Source organism: Primulina eburnea, chromosome 13, assembly GCF_022965805.1.
Source record: "Primulina eburnea isolate SZY01 chromosome 13, ASM2296580v1, whole genome shotgun sequence".
In the NCBI taxonomy this organism is placed as follows: domain Eukaryota; kingdom Viridiplantae; phylum Streptophyta; class Magnoliopsida; order Lamiales; family Gesneriaceae; genus Primulina; species Primulina eburnea.
Window position 1 is genome coordinate 11624198 of NC_133113.1, and position 23270 is coordinate 11647467.

The 23270-nt window shown below is 42.0% G+C and overlaps 1 protein-coding gene across 1 annotated transcript; it reads left to right on the top strand.

The window, feature by feature from the left end:
• Window positions 1-10730: 10730 nt before the first annotated feature.
• Window positions 10731-21234, top strand: LOC140810303 (uncharacterized). The gene is made up of 3 exons (XM_073168176.1): window positions 10731-11164; window positions 11624-13112; window positions 21160-21234. The coding sequence occupies exons 2-3, from the start codon at window positions 11943-11945 to the stop codon at window positions 21232-21234; spliced, it is 1245 nt and encodes a 414-aa protein (XP_073024277.1). The 5' UTR covers window positions 10731-11164; window positions 11624-11942.
• Window positions 21235-23270: the final 2036 nt, after the last annotated feature.

Sequence of the window (23270 nt, forward strand, 5' to 3'; positions counted from 1 at the left end):
GCTCGGGCGGTCAAAAACATCCGCCCGGGCGAGTGACTCTCGGCCCTCTTCTCCTAGGCACTCTCGCTCGGGCGGTCAAAAACGTCTGCCCGGGCGAGTCACTTTCGCCCAACACTATTATTATCTCAATTTAATCTTAAAATAACCTGGTTATAATCATGTCCACTCAAAATCAATAATCTCTAACTAACATGTTATAAAATCTTGGGCATTACAAATGTAATGCCTGAAATAAATATCACAAGTTGTTGATTTAGTAATGTGATATTACTAAATAATTAATGGTTTTTAAAGAGGAAAAATATGACATATTTTGATCATATGAAGCCCAAATGAGTTGAAATTTGGATATAACGTAGAAAACTCAAAGATATAGAAGTTCCATGTTTTGAGTTTTGGAAAATTTGATTGTTTGACTGATCCAAAAAGATATACCGGTGTTAAAATTTTAAATATTATATTATATTATTTTATTAATATAATATAATATAATAATAAAAAAAAAGAAAATTGACAACAGACGCACGAACAGGCGAGAGAGGAGATAAAGAAATAACAATTTGATTTTATTTTCGACCGTGCGACTTATCGGTTTATCCAATCGACGAACCGACTTCAGTTCTGGGATCGTTGACACGAGGTCTTCGATTTGAGGTATAAATTTTGTAGTTTTGGTGATGTTTGAAATTCGTCGATTTATAGAATAAATCCGATCAATTGTTAAATCATACTGAAATTGAAGATTGCTGAATAGTGTATGATTTTAACGAAGTAGAGAAGATTATAGTGGTGTTATTTTGAATTATTCCTATTTTAATATAATTAGAGATTTTTAATCGTTGGATTGATATTGGAGAGTTGTTATTAATTCTGATTATATATTCGGAGTCTACGAAGTATAGGCTACACGTTGATATAAAGTTTTCGTAATTTGACGAATGTTGTAAAATAGCCTATTATTTGAAATTAATTAATTAGGGTGTATTTGATGGTAGTATTGTGAATTAAATACACAAATATATTAAATTGTTGAACAATACGAATTTATAATCGAGTTTTATATTTTGTTGAATTAATTTTTGTTGGGCTATTTGATGTTGTATATTGAGGCTGTTATGATTGTGTTGATACGGTGAAAATGATCTGATAATTGTTGTTGAATTATTTAGAACATCACATGTAATGCCCGAGATTTAATTACTGTAATCAGACGTTGATTAATTGACATGATTGAGGTTATACGAACTTGAATGAAGAAGCCGGGCATCGTTACATTATAAGCCAAGATGTTCAACCGAACATCTCAAGATGTTCGGCCGAACGTCTCAAATGACCGGCGCACATGCGCGACCCGTCCAGAAACTTTGGCGCATATGCGCGAGATGAAGCGCACATATGCACGAGTTGTTAAAATTGTCATTGCCAGGACAGTAGGTCTCGCGCATATGCGCGGGTTTAGGCGCGCATATGCGCGAGTCATGCAGAACAAGAACAAAACATTTGGATTTAAGGAAGAAAGACGAGAGCTTCAGGGGAAAGTTCAGCTTATTTTTACTTCAAATTTTGATCGTGCAAAATCCGTCTGTCTGTTTTTGAATCCGACTTCAGTACTGCGTTCCTATCGACGCAGGCTATAACTGGACGTAAGTTTTGTTACGTTTAGACATGATTTGAAATTATGATATTGTCAGAATTGAATATAAATCAGATATAGTATTTCTGCTACAGTAGACATGGTATAATTAAAGTCAGATTAAAGAATAGAATGTTTATGAAATTGTTATGAATTTCAGAGTTGATTTAGTGTAAGGCTCGAGATTATTAGTTTTCATTGACGTACGACTCGGAGGATATGAGAATGCATGTCATAAGATGAAAGTACAAAATATTTCATGTGTGAGAGGCCGCACCCGCGGTCATAAATTATGGAATTTTGAATGTACTGCCGAAGCCACACCGCACCTGCGGTGCTAGGAGACACCGCACCCGCGGTGTATGGATAGAAAGTTGGAAATTTTATGCGAAGCAAGACCGCACCTGAGGTCTTGCAGAGACCGCACCCGCGGTCGCTGTTTTGTGAAAAATAATAGAGTTGCCGAAGGCATAGCGCACCCGCGCTGAGGAGATCACCGCACCCGCGGTCTTGCGTGTAATGTGAAAAATAAGACCCTTGCCCCTACCATGCAATAAAAGGTGAGGTGTCTTTATTCCTTGCATTCAGAAAGCTGAGGGCCGAGGAAATCCAGGAAGAAAGCTTCCATTTCCTTTTGATCTTAAACTTGTGATTTTACATGATTTAGTCATCCGATTTGTAATCCGAGTAGAGATTATTGAACCTTGCAGGAAGAGCTTCAAAGTGATGTAAGTTTCTCTCAATTCCACCATGATTCAGAGTTTATGGATTAGGGAAATTGTAATATGATGGTTATATTGTGTTCTTGACATAGTAAGAATTGTATATTCACAACGAATTGAAGAAATGGTAGCATTTGCATTTGTTATGATTTTTAGTATGTCTTGAATGAGAAAGATAGAGAATTCAGAAGAGATATGAGCTTAGGATGTATAGATTATCATGAATATGAATGGAGATTATTGATTATTGATATATGATGCGATTTAGATTGATCAGTATCGAGAAACCACGCCGATATGCCGTCAATTGATATTGAGATGTAATAGGAAGGGTATCAAGAATTGTTGTAGATTATAAATGTATTGCATTGAGTAGAAGATTTATAGAATGCACATTGGTTATACCATTTCAGATTTATATTGGTAATCTCAAGATCGAGACTTCAGCTACGACGACGATTATACAACAAATAAAGGTATAAGCCATGTTTGTTTGGGAAGCCACAACTCAAATAAGATATTATTTGAGTTTCCCAACCAAAATCACATACTAGAATTATTGTATATATGATAACATGTTTATGAATTGTTTATAGAATTATATTCAAATCTTGTAACATGATTCTGCTTTGATTATAGAATTGTATTCAAGCATATAAGATCATTGTGATATTCAGATATGAATATGAGTATGCTTTGTTTACAGATTGATATTCATTGCATTTAAGATAGGAGAGTCATTGACAGCCATTGTCAAATATCTAGATGTTCGGTGTATCTCAGCTTAGGAGCAGCCCTGACTCCTATTGCAGTCGTTGATACAGCTCAGACCGAAGTCTAGGAATAATACGTACTGTCACCCCGAGTGGGAGGGTAGGTGACAGCCATTGACGTCTTATTCACATCGGGATCCCTAGAGTTCTAGTTGAGTCGAGTCTAGACATGGTTTGATTCGCATTGCATGTTTATATGATTGTCATTCATAGTAGCATGTTTCATGTTTAGATTGATTATATGCATGTATACATGTTTATACTGGGATTTGTTCTCACCGGAGTTTCCGGCTGTTGTTATGTATGTATGTGTGCATAACAACAGGTGGGGCAGGATCTGGGTCACGCAGAGGATGAGAGATGGACATAGCGTGGTGATCTCGGGCATAGCAGAAGAACTAGTAGTTGTACCTTTGATATGTACTGTATTTAATTACTAGTTGTTGAGAATGGATGGAACAAGATATGTTGTACCTTATGGTTGTAATTTAAATAAAGAATTTATCCTTGTTTATATACATTAGATTTAATGTTGAAAAGCGAAAATTTGACCCACTTTTTATATTAATGATCCATTGAATCCCAACGAAAAGAGTTAGAGCCCGGGTCACCACAACAGGTGGTATCAGAGCCATAGGTTCTGTAGATTGAGATATAATAGAATGAGCGGGGTAGATCGAGTCTTCTTCCTTGCTTTTGATATGCTAGCATGATTTATTGCTTTCCCTATTACGTGTTGTGTTATCTGATTTGATTGCAGCATGTATGGGTTAAGACTGAATCAGAACCGATTCTGGATCAGAGGTAAATGATCAGAGGAGGGCTGAGACAGTTGGTATAGATTGTATACTAAACTGTTTGAATAGCTGATACATGCCTCCTAGAAGAGCAGCCGTTCCTTTACGACCACCAGCACCAGAACAGGGTAGCACATCTGGTGATACGATGGATGTCACTGCTATGCCCATGGAGACTCTATTAAAGCGATTCCAGTCATTCCGACCACCGACCTTAAAGGGTACAGAAAATGCAATTGAATGTGAAAGCTGGTTGGAGGATATCGAGATGTTATTCGAGTCTCTGGAATATAGTGACGAGAAGCTCGTGAAACTCATTGGCCATCAACTGCAAGACGTAGCTAAGTATTGGTGGTTGAATATTAGGAGAGCACTAGAACAGCGTGGCACCGAGATTACATGGAAAGTATTCAAGACATAGTTTTATCAGCGATTCTTTCCTGTATCCTACCGCAAAGATAAAGGCGCTGAATTTGCAAACCTGAGGCAAGGGCAATTGAACATTGAAGAGTATGTTGCTAAATTTTCTTCTTTGCTTCGCTTTGCACCTCACGTTTCAGGTAATGATGAGGCCGTAGCAGATCAGTTCATAAATGGCCTGAATCCAGATATCTTTACGTTGGTGAATACGGGGAGACCCAACAACTTCGCGGACGCATTGAATCGTGCCATAGGAGCTGAAGCAGGGTTGCTGAGAAAACGGAGTGTTCCGTATGTTGCCCCGAGTCCAAGACCGCCACTACCTCCAGTACAACCTCCTCCTAGATTCGATAGCGGTGGTAGTAGCAGTGGGCGAAAAGATCAACTAAAAGCGAAGGGCAAACAGTTTAAGAGGGCAGGGAGCAGTTCGTCGAGCTCTAGCGGGTCAAGACAGAGAGGTCCTGGCCAGAGTTTAGAGGTGACAAGTGGATATTGCAGTACTTATGGAGGTAAGCATGCCACAGAACAGTGTCAGGGTGTAGTGGGCAGATGTAATATATGCAAACAACCGGGGCATTATGCCAAGGTCTGTCCTCAGAGAAGTGGTGCATCGAGATTTCAGGGTGCAGGGTCATCAGCATCCGTAGCTCAGCCCGAGAGGCAAGCTTCATCTGTTCACTCCTTTCAGCCGCCACCTGCACAGACCCAGCCTCGAGCCAGAGGTGGTCATACCGGGAGTCAGCCGACCCGACAACAAGCTCAAGTGTTTGCGTTGACAGAAGAGCAAGCACAGGATGCCCCAGATGATGTCATTGCAGGTAACTGTTTCCTTTGCGGTTATCCTGCTTATATATTGATAGATACGGGTGCATCGCATACATTCATATCAGAACGATTTACATTATTGCATTCCTTGCCTGTTGAGTCTTTGTTAGATGTCGTGTCTATTACTTCTCCGTTAGGAAGTGGTTTGATATCGGTGACTACGGTTAGACATTGCATCTTACAATTTGAGGGTCACGAAATTGATCTAGATTGCATAGTACTTGGGCTAGCTGACTTTGATTGTATAGTGGGTATTGATATGTTAACAAAGTATAGAGCCACCGTGGATTGTTTCCACAAGATTGTCAGATTCAGACCAGAAATGACAGAAGAGTGGAAATTCTACGGTAAGGGTTCCAGATCTCGGATTCCCTTGATTTCGGCTTTGTCTATGAATAAGTTGTTGCAGAAAGGAGCAGATGGGTTCCTTGTGTATGCTGTAGATGTACAGAAATCTAGCCCTACATTGGCAGATTTTCCAGTAGTACAGGAATTTGCAGATGTGTTTCCAGAAGAAATTCCAGGGTTACCTCCAGTGCGAGAGGTAGATTTTAGTATTGATCTGATTCCAGGTACCACTCCTATTTCGAGAGATCCGTATAGGATGGCGCCGATAGAGTTGAAAGAATTGAAAACACAGTTGGAAGATCTGCTAGCCAAGGGATATATCAGACCTAGTGTATCTCCTTGGGGCGCTCCGGTACTGTTTGTGTGAAAGAAAGATGGATCGATGCGGTTGTGTATCGATTACAGGCAACTGAATAAGGCAACGATAAAGAATAAGTATCCTTTGCCTAGAATTGATGATTTATTTGATCAGTTGCAGGGATCCTCTGTTTATTCTAAGATTGATTTGTGATCCGGATATCATCAGTTCCGAGTTCGAGATGTAGACATACCGAAGACAGCATTTCGAACCAGGTATGGACATTACGAATTTATTGTCATGCCTTTTGGTTTAACAAATGCTCCAGCAGTATTTATGGGATTGATGAATCAAATCTTTCATAAGTATTTGGATGATTTTGTGATTGTCTTTATCGATGATATTCTGTGTATTCTAAGAACAGGAATGAGCATGCAGAACATCTCAGAATTGTGTTGCAGACACTGAGAAATGAGAGATTGTATGCTAAATTGTCAAAGTGTAAGTTTTGGTTGAATCGAGTTGTCTTTTTGGGACAAATTATATCTGGAGATGGTATTTCTGTAGATCCAAGTAAAGTGGAAGCTGTGATTAGTTGGCCGAGACCGACTTCTGTGCCAGAGATACGCAGTTTCATGGGTCTAGCAGGATACTATAGACGGTTCATCCAAGATTTCTCCCGTATTGCGAAGCCAGTTACACAATTGACACAGAGGAATGCGCCATTCCTATGGTCGGAGGAGTGTGAGTCGAGATTTCTAGAATTGAAGAAAAGGCTGACCAGTGCACCTGTCTTGATGATCCCTTCAGGTACGGGTGATTTTGTTGTATATTGTGATGCCTCTCACAGAGGTTTGGGATGTGTTCTTATGCAGCGAGGTCATGTGGTCGCATATGCCTCAAGACAGTTGAAGACTCACGAGACTCGATACCCCATTCATGATCTTGAATTGGCGGCTATCGTATTTGCATTAAAGATCTGGCGTCATTATCTTTATGGCGAGAAATTTGAGATCTATTCAGACCATAAAAGCCTACAATATTTGTTTTCCCAGTCGGAGTTGAACATGAGGCAGCGTAGATGGCTTGATCTGTTAAAAGACTTTGATTGCGAGATCAAATATTATCCAGGGAAGTCAAATACAGCAGCAGACGCCTTAAGTCGAAAGGTTTGCTCCTTATCCTTATCAACGATGGGTGTTACAAAGCTAGTTGAAAATTGTTGTTTCTCTGGATTAGAATTTGATACAGATAGGAGGCCACTACGACTTGCTGCTATTCAAGTTGAGCCGGACTTGATCATGAGGATCAAAGAAGCTCAACGAACCGATCAGAATGTGCAAAGATCGATTCAGATGGTCAGAGCAGGACATTTATCCAAATATCAGGTACGTGATCATGTGCTGTATAACCGTCTCGTAGTGCCAGATGTTTTAGACTTGAGACATCAGATTATGTCCGAAGCACACTGTAGTTGGTTCAGCATTCATCCTGGTGGCAGGAAGATGTACAATGATCTGAAGACACAATTATGGTGGAAACAGATGAAGTCAGACATCGCCGAGTATGTGTCTAAATGCTTAAATTGCCAACAGGTGAAGGCCGAGAGGAAGAAGCCCGGAGGTCTACTTCAGAGTTTAGCTATTCCAGAACGGAAATGGGATCACATTTCCATGGATTTCGTGGCGAAGTAACCCCGTTCTTCCCGAGGCTGTGATGTGATTTGGGTCGTTATCGACAGTTTGACCAAATCAGCTTGTTTCATTCCGTACAGAATGACTTACAGACACGATCAGATGGCGGAGATATATGTTCGAGAGGTAGTCAGATTGCATGGTGTGCCGAAGTCTATCGTATCAGATCGTGATTCACGATTCACTTCACACTTCTGGCACAGTTTACAGCAGGCCTTAGGTATGACATTACACCTGAGTACTTCTTATCATCCTCAGACAGACGGACAGTCAGAGCGGACTATCCAGACACTAGAGGATATGTTGAGAGCCGTAGTGCTAGATTTTGGCACTAGTCGGCAAGATTCCCTACCTCTTTGTGAATTCTCTTAAAATAATAGCTATTAGAAGAGCATTGAGATGGCACCGTTTGAAGCTTTATATGGTAAGAAGTGCAGATCTCCGCTATACTGGGATGACATCTCAGAGGTACCAGAACTTGGGCCGGATATGATTCGTGACATGACAGAGAAAGTGAAATTCATTCAGAAGAGGATGAAGACGGCACATGATAGGCAAGCGAAATACGCCAACATCAGACGTAGACCGTTAGTATTTGAGCGAGGAGACAGGGTGTTTCTAAAGATTTCCCCATTCAGAGGCGTTGTCAGATTTGGCAAGCGTGGGAAGTTGTCTCCTAGATACGTCGGTCCTTACGAGATCCTAGAGAAGATTGGCGATCGAGCATATCGACTGGCTCTTCCTCCTTCTATATCTGGTATACATGACGTTTTTCATGTATCGATGTTGCGTAGATACATGCCAGATATTTCTCATGTCATTCAGCCTGACGAAGCTGAGCTTGATCAGAGATTGAGCTATATTGAACAACCGATACAGATTCTTGATCGGAAGGAAAAGAAGCTCAGAACGAAGACTATTCCTCTAGTGAAAGTCCAATGGAGTCGTCACGGCGCTGAAGAAGCAACATGGGAGACAGAAGCCGACATGCGACAGAAACACCCCGAGTTATTCCAATGATGTAAGTATTGATCTAACTTTATTGTTATTACTTTTGATGCTTGCATTGATAGAATGATGTGCAATTTCGAGGGCGAAATCATTTCTTAAAGGGGGAGAAATGTAAGGCTCGAGATTATTAGTTTTCATTGACGTACGACTCGGAGGATATGAGAATGCATGTCATAAGATGAAAGTACAAAATATTTCATGTGTGAGAGGCCGCACCCGCGCTTAGAACAAGAGTGCACCGGCGGTCATAAATTATGGAATTTTGAATGTGTTGCCGAAGCCACACCGCACCTGCGGTGCTAGGAGACATCGCACCCGCGGTGTATGGACAGAAAGTTGGCAATTTTATGCGAAGCAAGACCGCACCCGCGGTCTTGCAGAGACCGCACCCGCGGTCGCTGTTTTGTGAAAAATAATAGAGTTGCCGAAGGCATAGCGCACCCGCGCTGAGGAGATCACCGCACCCGCGGTCTTGCGTGTAATGTGAAAAATAATACACTTGCCCCTACCATGCAATAAAAGGTGAGGTGTCTTTATTCCTTGCATTCAGAAAGCTGAGGGCCGAGGAAATCCAGGAAGAAAGCTTCCATTTCCTTTTGATCTTAAACTTGTGATTTTGCATGATTTAGTCATCCGATTTGTAATCCGAGTAGAGATTATTGAACCTTGCAGGAAGAGCTTCAAAGTGATGTAAGTTTCTCTCAATTCCACCATGATTCAGAGTTTATGGATTAGGGAAATTGTAATATGATGGTTATATTGTGTTCTTGACATAGTAAGCATTGTATATTCGCAAACGAATTGAAGAAATGTAGCGTTTGCATTTGTTATGATTTTTAGTATTTCTTGAATGAGAAAGATAGAGAATTCAGAAGAGATATGAGCTTAGGATGTATAGATTATCATGAATATGAATGGCGATTATTGATTATTGATAAATGATGCGATTTAGATTGATCAGTATCGAGAAACCACGCCGATATGCCGTCAATTGATATTGAGATGTAATAGGAAGGGTATCAAGAATTGTTGTAGATTATAAATGTAATGCATTGAGTAGAAGATTTATAGAATGCACATTGGTTATACCATTTCAGATTTATATTGGTAATCTCAAGATCGAGACTTCAGCTACGACGACGATTATACAACAAAGAAAGGTATAAGCCATGTTTGTTTGGGAAGCCACAACTCAAATAAGATATTATTTGAGTTTCCCAACCAAAATCACATACTAGAATTATTGTATATATGATAACATGTTTATGAATTGTTTATAGAATTATATTCAAATCTTGTAACATGATTCTGCTTTGATTATAGAATTGTATTCAAGCATATAAGATCATTGTGATATTCAGATATGAATATGAGTATGCTTTGTTTACAGATTGATATTCATTGCATTTAAGATAGGAGAGTCATTGACAGCCATTGTCAAATATCTAGATGTTCGGTGTATCTCAGCTTAGGAGCAGCCCTGACTCCTATTGCAGTCGTTGATACAGCTCAGACCGAAGTCTAGGAATAAGACGTACAGTCACCCCGAGTGGGAGGGTAGGTGACATCCATTGACGTCTTATTCAAACCGGGATCCCTAGAGTTCTAGTTGAGTCGAGTCCAGACATGGTTTGATTCGCATTGCATGTTTATATGATTGTCATTCATAGTAGCATGTTTCATGTTTAGATTGATTATATGCATGTATACATGTTTATACTGGGATTTGTTCTCACCGGAGTTTCCGGCTGTTGTTATGTCTGTATGTGTGCATAACAACAGGTGGGGCAGGATCTGGGTCACGCAGAGGATGAGAGATGGACATAGCGTGGTGATCTCGGGCATAGCAGAAGAACTAGTAGTTGTACATTTGATATGTACTGTATTTAATTACTAGTTGTTGAGAATGGATGGAACAAGATATTTTGTACCTTATGGTTGTAATTTAAATAAAGAATTTATGCTTGTTTATATACATTAGATTTAATGTTGAAAAGCGAAAATTTGACCCACTTTTTATATTAATGATCCATTGAATCCCAACGAAAAGAGTTAGAGCCCGGGTCACCACATTTAGTTGAGATTTGATATCAGAGTTGTGTTATCGTTGAGATTATGAGTTGTACCGATACTGATTATGAATTCTGATATTATATCTGTGATGTTCAGATTGACGGGGTTATTCAGATTGTATTGTTATGCCGTGTAGTATCCCGATGCCTAATTTGAGTTAATTATTGGATTAATTATATTTCGGTGGGATCGGAAGGACCGAACCGGGTTCGGATCGTCCGAGACAGGTGGCTGGACACGTGGAAGACATGCAGGGTTCGGATCGTCCGATCAGGGTTCGGATCGTCCGAAGTGTACCGGATCGGATCTTCCGAAGTGGATCGGATCTACCGATCGTTGTCTATAAATAGAGGCGCGAGGCTTCACTTTTTACTCGCCAATTCCGAGTGTTCCAGAGCGTTTTAGTCGTTTCTGATGGGTTTCTAGTCTTTTCCCGAGGTTCAGGCACTAGCGGGGAGCTACTGGTTTTGTAGCGGAGCTGTGCTCTAGTTGGGAGCTAGCGGCATCAGTGGGCTGACTACGGACGCAGGCTTGATTCTAGGGCTGATTGCTAGGATCTACTGGTTTGAGGTACCAAAGTACTATCTGAGATAGCAGGATTGAGTATGCTTTACTATGTGTTGCATGTTTATATGTTGAATTATTATCTGTCATATGATGCATGGTTTATTATGCGGCATTTGCATAATCATGTTGGGCCTGATTATCTTTGAGATAGCCTGTTGAGAGGGTGCTCAGCCCTCGTTTGTTGTGGATGGTTGGACCCCGTTGGCCGACGGTGGTCAGGTCATCGGTATATCCACAGGTTTATTTTGGTATGGGAGCCACCTCCTGGTGCGAAGGCGCAGAGTGCTACATACCTTGACGTCATTTACCTGAGCAGTATTTCGTTATACCCAGATCCTGGTATCCAGTACATTTTGCATACATGCATGTCATAGTCTTGTATACTCATGCTTTCGGTGCTGAGCGTTTTATGCTCACGTCCTCGGTTTATCTCTGTTTTGGACACCCTATTCGATGGGGCAGGTCTCAGGTTGGACGGTCCAGGAGGGAGTAGACAGGGAGCTGGCAGAGGTTGACCTGTAGTTGTTGGTATTTGTTCTTGGAATTTAGTTCGATCTGGTTGTTTAAGTATTTTGTACTTACAGATTCGATTGGGTTGTATTACTGTTTTTCCGCTGTTTACCTGATTCAGTTTTAAATGTTAATTTTGCATGCTTAAGTTCTGATTAGTAGGTGATTCTGGAACGGGTCACTACATTTATGGTATCAGAGCATGCATTAAAATTTTGGGATTTGGAACTGTTCTTTTGGGTTTAATCTCTGGTAACTTTTGTAGCTAGAGATGTCTGGTTTTGACGACGATGCTAGTAGTCATGGCAGCATTGGACGCTGGGGAGACCGCGACGATCGGGAGCGTCGCCGAGAGCATCGAGAACGTCGTCAACACCGTCGTGATGAGCCTCGGAGTTTTAGTATGCATCGGTTCTTGCAGATGGGGCCGAAACCTCTTTCGGGCGGTGAGACTCCGGATGTTGCGGAGAACTGGCTTGAGAGGATGGAGAGCTGCTTCAAGACTTTTCAGTGCTCGGCGGAGCAGCAGATTGATACCCTTGATTTCTTGCTGGAGGGTGGTGCGCGTAAGTGGTGGAGGTCTACCTCTGCACCGATAGTTCAGCGACAGGGTCGAGTTCTTTGGGCCGATTTCCGAGCCGCTTTCATGCTGCTTTACTTTCCGCCAGCTCTTCTGCAGACCAAGGCAATTGAGTTGATCAATCTGAAGCAGGGAAGTTTGTCTGTTGATGAGTATCAGCAGAAGTTCTTTGAGTTGCTTCCGTATGTTCCACATGTCAGTGACAATGCTAGGGCCAAGTATAACCATTTTCTTCAGGGCCTCAATCAGGAGATTTATGATCGGGTTGTTGTCTCTGATGATCCGACATCGTATGAGGGCCTTGTGAACCGTTGTCGCCAGGCTGAGGGCAGTTTGCTGAGAGGTCGAGCCATGCAGTCTGCTCGTCCTACTAGTTCTTTGGGTCCCCGCGCCCAAGCATTTAAGAAGGCTGGATCTACTTCTTCTTCCTCTGGATCTGGAGGAGTTCACCATTTTGGGAAGAAGAAGGGCCCGTGTCAGCATTGCGGGAAGGATCATCCGACGGAGCATTGTCGCAAGGTTGCGGGTGCTTGTTACAAGTGCGGTGAGATGGGCCACATGAAGAGAGATTGTCCACAGACGGGCGGAGGATCAGGATCTGGTTCTCAGGCTTCAGTTCATCAGAGGCCACAGCAGGGACAGTCTACTCAGGGTTCTAACCTCCGACCGCGTACTCAAGGGCAGGTCTTTGCTCTTAACCAGGATCAGGCTTCTGAGGAGAACGAGAGAGTTATCGCAGGTGTTTTTTTATTATGTGGATTACCTGCTTACGTTCTCATTGATACTGGTGCATCACATTCATTCATATCTGTGAGATTTGCTAAGCTTCATGCGTTACCTTTCACTTCTTTGGACGTTGTGGTATCTGTTTCCACACCGATGGGTCATTCGGTGCTAGCTAAACGTCTAGTTTTGGGTTGTCTTCTAGAGTTTGAGGGTAATGTTTTAACTGCTAATTTGATGATTCTTGCGATGGAGGATTTTGATTGCATTCTGGGAATAGATGTGCTGACTGTGTTTAGAGCTACTGTGGACTGTTATCAGAAGTTTGTGCAGTTTCGTCCAGTTGAGGGCGACAGTTGGTTTTTCTATGGAGAGGGAGCGCGACCCCCGATGCCTGTGGTTTCTGCTCTGAAAGCCTGTCGTGCTTTAGAGTCGAGCGGGGAAGGCTACCTTATCTATGCTATTGATTCGTCCGCAGATAGTGTCGGTATCAGTGACATTCCAGTGGTTTGCGATTTTCCGGATGTTTTTCCCGAGGAGATTCCTGGTTTTCCTCCCGTTCGGGAAGTGGATTTCGGCATTGATTTAGTGCCAGGCACGACACCAATCTCTAGAGCTCCTTATCGTTTAGCTCCATCGGAGATGCAAGAATTGAAACAGCAGTTGCAGGATCTTCTTGACAAGGGGTATATTCGACCCAGTGTGTCCCCGTGGGGAGCACCAGTTCTTTTTGTCAAAAAGAAAGATGGTTCTATGCGGCTCTGCATAGATTATCGGCATTTGAATCGTGCTACGATAAAGAATAAGTATTCGTTGCCACGGATTGATGATTTATTTGATAAACTGCAAGGTACCTCTGTGTATTCCAAGATTGATTTAAGGTCTGGTTATCATCAGCTTCGAGCTCATCAGGGAGATATATCGAAGACTGCATTCAGGACCCGGTATGGGCATTATGAGTTTCTGGTTATGCCTTTTGGGGTGACGAATGCACCAGCAGTTTTTATGGATCTGATGAATCGGGTATTTCGGGATTTCTTGGATAAGTTTGTTGTGGTGTTTATAGATGATATCTTAATCTATTCGCATGATCAGCAAGAACACGTACAACACTTAAGGATTATTTTACAGACACTTCGCGAGAATCAGCTTTATGCGAAGTTGAGTAAATGTCAGTTTTGGATTGACAGGGTTGTATTCCTTGGTCATGTCATTTCTAGCAAGGGAGTTTCAGTTGACCCGAGCAAGGTGGAAGCGGTATTGAACTGGTCGCGTCCGACGACAGTAGCCGAGATCCGCAGTTTTCTGGGATTGGCTGGGTATTATCGCCGTTTCATTGTCAACTTCTCTCAGATTGCTAAGCCACTCACTCAGCTCACTCGGAAAGATGTTTCATTTGAATGGACATCAGAGTGCGAAGAGAGTTTCTTGGAACTTCGCAGACGTTTGACATCTGCGCCTGTTTTGGCTTTACCGTCTGGATCTGGTGGTTTCAGTGTTTACACCGATGCCTCTTTACAGGGACTAGGGTGTGTTCTGATGCAGAATGAGCATGTGATTGCTTAAGCGTCGAGACAGTTGAAGCCTCATGAGGAAAACTATCATGTTCATGATCTGGAATTAGCAGCGATCGTTTTTGCTTTGAAAATCTGGCGCCATTATCTGTATGGTGAGCGATTTGAGATTTTCACTGATCATAAGAGTTTGAAGTATCTGTTCACTCAGGCTGAGTTGAACATGCGTCAGCGTCGTTGGATGGATCTACTCAAGGATTATGATTGTGAGATTAAGTATCATCCAGGATCTGCGAATCTCACGGCCGATGCTCTTAGTCGCAAGGTGAGATTGTCTACTCTTCAGACTTGTGCTGTATCTGGGATTATTCAGGATTTCTGTTCGATGGGATTCAATTGTAAGCATCGGAAGGGAACAGAGAGTATCCCTGTAGCTACTATTTTGTCTGAGCCAGTTTTGTATTCTCGGATTAGAGATGCTCAGATGTCTGATTCTAAGGTTCAGAAATTAGCTCGGTTGGCTGATGGAGATAATACTTCTGGATTCCACTATCAGTCCGAGGGTCTTTTGTGCTTATCTGGTCGTGTTGTTGTACCGGAAGATGACACTTTGAGGGAGGAGATTTTGTCTCAGGCTCATCGTAGCAAGTTGAGTGTTCATCCGGGGAGCAACAAGATGTATAAGGATTTGAGGACTCGATTTTGGTGGAAAGGTATGAAACGTAATGTTTATCAGTATGTCTCCAAGTGCCTAGTCTGTCAGCAGGTGAAGGCTGAGTATCGACGACCTGGAGGTTTGTTGCAGAATCTTCCTATTCCGGAGTGGAAGTGGGAGCATATCACGATGGACTTCGTGACTCACTTGCCTATGTCTGTGGGGAATAGAGATGCTATCTGGGTGGTAGTGGATCGGCTTACTAAGTCTGCCCATTTTCTTCCGTATAACAGAGATTTCACTTTCGATCGGATGGCACGGTTGTACATTCAGGAGATTGTACGGTTTCATGGTGTGCCCGTGAGTATCGTTAGTGACAGAGATCCTCGATTTACATCTAGATTTTGGGGCAGCTTTCAGCAAGCTTTGGGCACTACCTTGAGTTTGAGTACTGCATATCACCCAGAGACTGACGGTCAGTCAGAGAGGACTATTCGTACTCTTGAGGATATGTTGAGATCTTGTGTGATGGATTTCGGGCCAGCTTGGCAGGATCATCTGCCACTGATAGAGTTTGCATACAACAACAGTTTTCATAGGAGTATTGGTATGTCTCCGTTTGAAGCATTGTATGGTCGACGTTGTCGTACTCCTCTGTTCTGGGAGGAAGTCGGAGAACGACAGGTCGAGGGTCCAGAATTGATTCAGCAGGCCATGGACAAAGTTCTTGTGATCAAACAGCGGATTAAGACTGCTCAGGATCGACAAGCGAGTTATGCGAACACCAAGCGCAGACCTCTTCATTTTGATGCAGGCGAGAAAGTGTTTCTCAAGGTATCACCTTTTCGGAGGATTCTGAGATTTGGACTCAAGGGTAAGCTATCTCCGAGATTCATTGGTCCTTTTGAGATCTTAGAATGTGTGGGAGATTTGGCCTACAGATTAGCTTTGCCACCGTATCTGTCTAGTGTTCACAATGTGTTTCATGTGTCCTTGGTGAGACGATACGTAGCGGATGAGTCTCATGTTTTGCATCCGACAGAAGTTCAGCTGAATCCGGATTTGTCTTTTGTGGAAAGACCGGTTTCGATCTTAGACCCGAAGGATAAGGTACTGCGGAATAAGACTATTCCTCTTGTCTTAGTGCAGTGGCAGCACCGAGGTACTGAAGAAGCTACTTGGGAACTAGAGAGTCGCATGCGGTCAGAGCATCCAGAGTTGTTCTAGTTGTAGTATTTTCAGTTATGATTGTAATTTCAGTTGTACTTTCAGTTGTAATTCATTCTTAAGTTGAATGTATTGTTGTTCAGAATTGTCATTCTTCAGACATGATTTCGCGGACGAAATCCTTTTTAGGGATCGGAAGGACCGAACCGGGTTCGGATCGTCCGAGACAGGTGGCTGGACACGTGGAAGACATGCAGGGTTCGGATCGTCCGATCAGGGTTCGGAAGGTCCGAAGTGTACCGGATCGGATCTTCCGAAGTGGATCGGATCTACCGATCGTTGTCTATAAATAGAGGCGCGAGGCTTCACTTTTTTGTAATGCCCGAGAAATATATTGCGTTAATCAGAAAGGATTAGGCGATAATTAATGTACTGATTGGGGATAATTGATTTAATTATAGCGGATCAGATTGGACCCAAAAAGACGAGCTAATACACCAAATAAAGAGAAGGGCCGGAGCCATGGCGCACATGCGCGAAGTATTGCGCGCACATGCGCGGAGCAGGCCAGCAACATGCGCGCACATGCGCGGCGACAATGCGCGCACATGCGCGCAGGGTACAGGGGCTTGCGCGCACATGCGCAGCTGGTGGCGCGCACATGCGCCGATGGTCCAGCGTCTGGCGCGCATATGCGCGGAGGAACGCGCGCACATGCGCGAGCACTCCAGTAGCCTCGGGAGCAGAACAGAGCGCCGCGCGCACATGCGCGGAGGAACGCGCGCACATGCGCGAGCAGCGTGGGGCGAGGCCGAGAGTCTCGCGCATATGCGCGAGAATGCGCGCGCATCTGCGCGAGTGGTTTGTGGCAAAATTTGAGGATGACACGTACGATTCTCATGCAATATATATATATATACACACATGCAAATCTCGAATTCAGAAGGAAAAATGGAGATTTGAGGGAGAAGCTTCGTTCTTAAATTCGGAAATTGATTTGCGAGCGAACCGTCTATCCAAATTGAAATCCGACTTCGGTACTGTGTTCCTATCAACGCAGGCTACGCAAGGACATCAGATATGGACAAATTCGACTTCGAGACTTCGTCTTCATCAGACGGGGACGACAAAGGTATAATTCATGTGATATTCGGGAAGCCATAACTCAAATCAGATTTCATTTGAGTTTCCCAACAAAATCACATACTGTACTGTTCTTTATAGTTGATATGTTTATGCTTTGATTTTAGCATTTTATTCAAATATATGAGATTATTGCCATATTCAGATATGAATATGATTATGCTTTGTTTACAGATTATTATTCATTGCATTTAAGATAGGAAAGTCTTGACAGTCATTGTCAGACTTCTAGACGTTCGGTGTATCTCAGCTTAGGAGTAGGCATTACTCCTATTGCCAGCCGTCGATACAGCTCGGACCGAAGTCTAGGAATAAGACGTACAGCACCACGATTGGTTGGGTAGGTGACAGCCAGTGACGTCTTATTCACCCCGGGATCCCTAGAGTTCTAGTCGAGTCAAGTCTAGACATGATTTGATTAGGACTGCATGCTTACATGGATGTGGTTCCTAGATCATGGGACCCATCGTTATTGCTTCCAGTTGTGCTAGCATATTGTTATGATTTAGATTGGTTATATGCATGTTTAGCTGATTTGAAGTGCATGCTTGTTGTGATTAGATTTTATAGCTTATGAAATCTAATGTTTTGATTTTATTCGTGACAGCATGTTTCATGAATTATTTTATGTATATACATGTTTACCATGTTTTATACTGGGATTTATTTCTCACCGGAGTTATCCGGCTGTTGTCTTGTTTTGTGTGTGTGCATGACAACAGGTGGGGCTGGATCAGGGTCGAGATGACGATGAGATAAGACGAGTTAGCGTGGTGATTCCGGACTTACAGTAGACTTGGTTTTATTACTTGAATTTAGTAGTCGAACCTTAGACTAGAGTATTGTATGTTAATACTGTAATGTATTTTATACAGATATGTATATGATAAGTTGCCATTACCTTCCGCAGTTTTTATTTAAAACGAAAAATTTTAGACCCTGTTTATTAGAACCGATAATTAAATCCCAACTATGATTAAGAAGATGATTAGCGTCCGGGTCCCCACAACAGGTGGTATCAGAGCGAAGATCCTTTAGAGATAGCTCTTTAGACTGAGATAGTTAGAATTGATAGATCTTTTAGATTAACTTAGATGGAGTTAGAAGAGAATGAGCGGGGTAGAGGAATTTTCTTTCCTTGCATGTCTGTGCTAGCATGAGATTGATTTTCTTGTTGATTGACATTGTGATGCTAGCATGAGACTATATGTTATTGCTTAAAGATACATGTTTACCTGATTATATGATTTGAATTGGTAGTATGTATTTTTAAATATGAATCGGATCGGATTCATGATCAGCAGTAAGATGATCATGATCAGGAAATATTGGCACAGATTTGTATTATTGGGTTACTAATGTGTGTGGTAATCAGATGTACCTCCCTGAAGGATTGTGGAAACAGGCAGTACTTCGTATGAGCAGCCATATATACCAGAACCGCAGATAGATGTGTCAGCGACTCCGATGGAAACTAAGTTGGCAGAATTTCAGTTGTTTGAGCCGCCGATTCTGAGTGGTACAGAGACGCCTGAAACGTGTCAGCACTGGGTTGAGGACATAGAGATATTGTTTGATCTACTGGATTGTACAGATGACCAGAGAGTTAAATTGGTATTTCACCAATTACAAGAGGCTGCCAGAAGTTGGTGGATTACAATCAAAAGAGTATTGGCACTGCGTGGTACTGTGATCACATGGGAAGTCTTCAAGACTGAATTCTATCAAAGATTTTTCTCCGCCTCGTACCGAGAAGACAAGAAAGCAGAATTTGAGAATTTAAGTCAAGGTCAATTGAAGATTGATGATTATGCTGCTAAATTTTCTACTCTGTTGCGTTTTGCTCCTCATATGGCTAGGGATGATGAAGCTGTAGTGACTCAATTCATTAGAGGATTGAATTCGGAGATAGTTGCCTTCATGAATCTACAGCGACCCTATCATTTTGCTGATGTCTTGAGTAAAGCAAAGAGAGCAGAAGAGAGTCTGATTCGACAATTAGCGAGGTTGTGTGTGAAGCAACCCCAGACACCACAATCCCCTTCGAGATTGGAACGTGGCAGCATGAGTGGAAAGCAAGATTTGCTGAAAGCTCGGAAGAAACAGTTCAAGAAGTTAGGTAGTGGTTCCTCCAGTTCCAGTGGTTCCAGTCCGAGTTATACTGGAGTTTATTGCGCTAGGTGTGGAGGGAGACATCCCACCGAGCAATGCCAGGGAGTGACTGGTAGATGCAATGTCTGCGGACAACATGGGCATTTTGCTAGAGTGTGTCCCCAGAAGGGTTCCCAAAGATTCCAGGGAGCAGGACCATCGGGGGGCAATGCGTGAGAAACAATCCAGAAACTACAACAGGTACTATTCTTTATGATTATATTGCAGATGTATTGATATATACTAATGCATTCGCCATGAGTATCTGTGATTGAGTAGCATGATGATATGCTATATTTATGGGGTCTGTTGGTGCTGTAGTATTGATTTCCTTACTGTTTGGAGGAATATGTTGATATCAGAGATTTCTGTGACATGTTAAATACTACAGTAGAATGAAACCGGGTTTGGGCTAGATATGATGTACTGGTGTTATATGATTTCGATCTCAGTATGGATATGTACTGCTAAACCAGTACAGAACTATTGTAGCATGTGGTCTGGAAATAGTTGATAAATGAGGATTCTAGATTCAGAATTCCTTAGATCATTGTACTGTTTTTTGACTCGATGAGTACAGAAAGGAATAGATAGTATCCTTATGTATTCAGTAGATCCACTGAAATCGAGTCTAGCAGTAACAATTGTGCTAGTAATCTAATAGTTGACTGATGTTGGCCTAGATAGGATGTCAGATGTGTTTTATATCAGAATGAACTGAAAGAATTGACAGATTAAGGTATGGGCTGAAGAATCCAGTTGATTACATATTTCTCTGGAAGACATTTTAGCTGATTTCTAGATTGACAGATTATGTGTTCAGGAGTATTTTGAAGAATTATACCTGTTATATCTATGATTCCGGGATATATCCATAGCATCTGATTGTCTATATTGAATATTTGAAGACCTGTGTTAAATATTTCAAGAATTGTGATTATTGTATACAGCAATGGGTCAGGTATGAATCAGGTATGCAGTTACTGATACAGGTTTTCATTCAGACTATGCGGTATCAGAAATGTCAGCATTAGCAGAATGTCAGATATGTCAGAACCAGATTATCTTCTTCTGATTTTCTTTTTCTTGTATTGCTTTATGTCTGCTGAGTATTGTTATGATTCTAAATCAGTATTTGAGACATCTTATATTGGTTGGGAGTATATTCTATTTGCAGATGAGATATAGCCGTTGATCTGGACAGTATGAAGATTAGTCAGCCAGCCAGAATCTATTATGTTATGAGTTTTCTTTAACTCACTAGATCTGTATAGGTTCTTTCTATTCAGAAGTTGATGTGATATTACTGTTATTGTGAGTCAGGGTGTGATGCAGATTAGTGTAAACAGTTCAGAAATGTAATCAGTATTTTCAGACCTGTATTTTGTTGATCAGATCAGTATAACAGCTATGTAATTTGTGTTTTGGATAAGACCGATTATCGTGTTATATCAGAATGTTTCAGAATTGTTCCAGCTTTTGATATGGATAGTCAGAGCCGACTACCAGGTAGGTATTTCTTATTTATTTTATGTTATTAATTGATCTTTTACAGCTTAGTTCGACTCTGAACTCTCAGGTAGTGTCAGAAATGCACCGTAGGGGATTCAGTTTTCATTCTAATGATTGAAAAGGTATGATATTCGAACCGATAGGGGTGATATAGACAGATGGGATCAGTGGTAACAGAAATTGTACAGAAATATGGGCAGAAAGTGTACTGATAGGTCTGAATCGCTAACAAAAGAAGCCAGAAAGCTAGGAATCAGAAGATGATTACCAACTTTGTATATTCCTGAATCAAAAATGGGAGTATACTACCATTTTCTGCAGATGGGGATATGGTATGATCGTGATTGGTAGATTGTTCAATCCATATCTAGTAGTTTGTATAAGATAATGTACAAAAAAAACTAGAAGACAGAGATCACGGTCAAAGAAATAATCAGATTGATGTGATCGTGATGAAGGTTGCACGTATGGTAGGTTATATCATAAGTTGTTTCGCTCAGACTTGTTACAGATTGACAGGTAGTCAGCGGGTAGTCAGATATTCAAAGATATTGGTAGAACTTTAATACGGGAGGTTAGCACTAATTATCTGAATGAACAGAGGTAGGAAACCAATGTCAGATGAGGACGATTGGTATTTGGAACCGATGATGGAATATGTCCTTGATTTGAAATAAACAGATGGAATAGCAACTACAGGTGGTATTACTTTGTGATGAATTGCAATTGGCGTATACGGGTGTTGTATAGCCAGTATTATGGGATTGATTGTTGATTGTTGGTGAGTTCGAGGACGAACTCAATTCTAAGAGGGGGAGAAATGTAATGCCCGAGAAATATATTGCGTTAATCAGAAAGGATTAGGCGATAATTAATGTACTGATTGGGGATAATTGATTTAATTATAGCGGATCAGATTGGACCCAAAAAGACGAGCTAATACACCAAATAAAGAGAAGGGCCGGAGCCATGGCGCACATGCGCGAAGTATTGCGCGCACATGCGCGGAGCAGGCCAGCAACATGCGCGCACATGCGCGGCGACAATGCGCGCACATGCGCGCAGGGTACAGGGGCTTGCGCGCACATGCGCAGCTGGTGGCGCGCACATGCGCCGATGGTCCAGCGTCTGGCGCGCATATGCGCGGAGGAACGCGCGCACATGCGCGAGCACTCCAGTAGCCTCGGGAGCAGAACAGAGCGCCGCGCGCACATGCGCGGAGGAACGCGCGCACATGCGCGAGCAGCGTGGGGCGAGGCCGAGAGTCTCGCGCATATGCGCGAGAATGCGCGCGCATATGCGCGAGTGGTTTGTGGCAAAATTTGAGGATGACACGTACGATTCTCATGCAATATATATATATATATACACACATGCAAATCTCGAATTCAGAAGGAAAAATGGAGATTTGAGGGAGAAGCGTCGTTCTTAAATTCGGAAATTGATTTGCGAGCGAACCGTCTATCCAAATTGAAATCCGACTTCGGTACTGTGTTCCTATCAACGCAGGCTACGCAAGGACATCAGATATGGACAAATTCGACTTTGAGACTTCGTCTTCATCAGACGGGGACGACAAAGGTATAATTCATGTGATATTCGGGAAGCCATAACTCAAATCAGATTTCATTTGAGTTTCCCAACAAAATCACATACTGTACTGTTCTTTATAGTTGATATGTTTATGCTTTGATTTTAGCATTTTATTCAAATATATGAGATTATTGCCATATTCAGATATGAATATGATTATGCTTTGTTTACAGATTATTATTCATTGCATTTAAGATAGGAAAGTCTTGACAGTCATTGTCAGACTTCTAGACGTTCGGTGTATCTCAGCTTAGGAGTAGGCGTTACTCCTATTGCCAGCCGTCGATACAGCTCGGACCGAAGTCTAGGAATAAGACGTACAGCACCACGATTGGTTGGGTAGGTGACAGCCAGTGACGTCTTATTCACGCCGGGATCCCTAGAGTTCTAGTCGAGTCAAGTCTAGACATGATTTGATTAGGACTGCATGCTTACATGGATGTGGTTCCTAGATCATGGGACCCATCGTTATTGCTTCCAGTTGTGCTAGCATATTGTTATGATTTAGATTGGTTATATGCATGTTTAGCTGATTTGAAGTGCATGCTTGTTGTGATTAGA

What these genes read in the sequence shown, in the direction of transcription:
- LOC140810303 (XM_073168176.1), top strand. Translation starts at nt 11,943, where the DNA reads ATGTCTGGTTTTGACGACGATGCTAGTAGTCATGGCAGCATTGGACGC. An exon ending in TCACTTCTTTGGACGTTGTG is followed by an intron (nt 13,113 to 21,159) that starts GTATCTGTTTCC and finishes GATCTTTTACAG; the next exon opens with CTTAGTTCGACTCTGAACTC.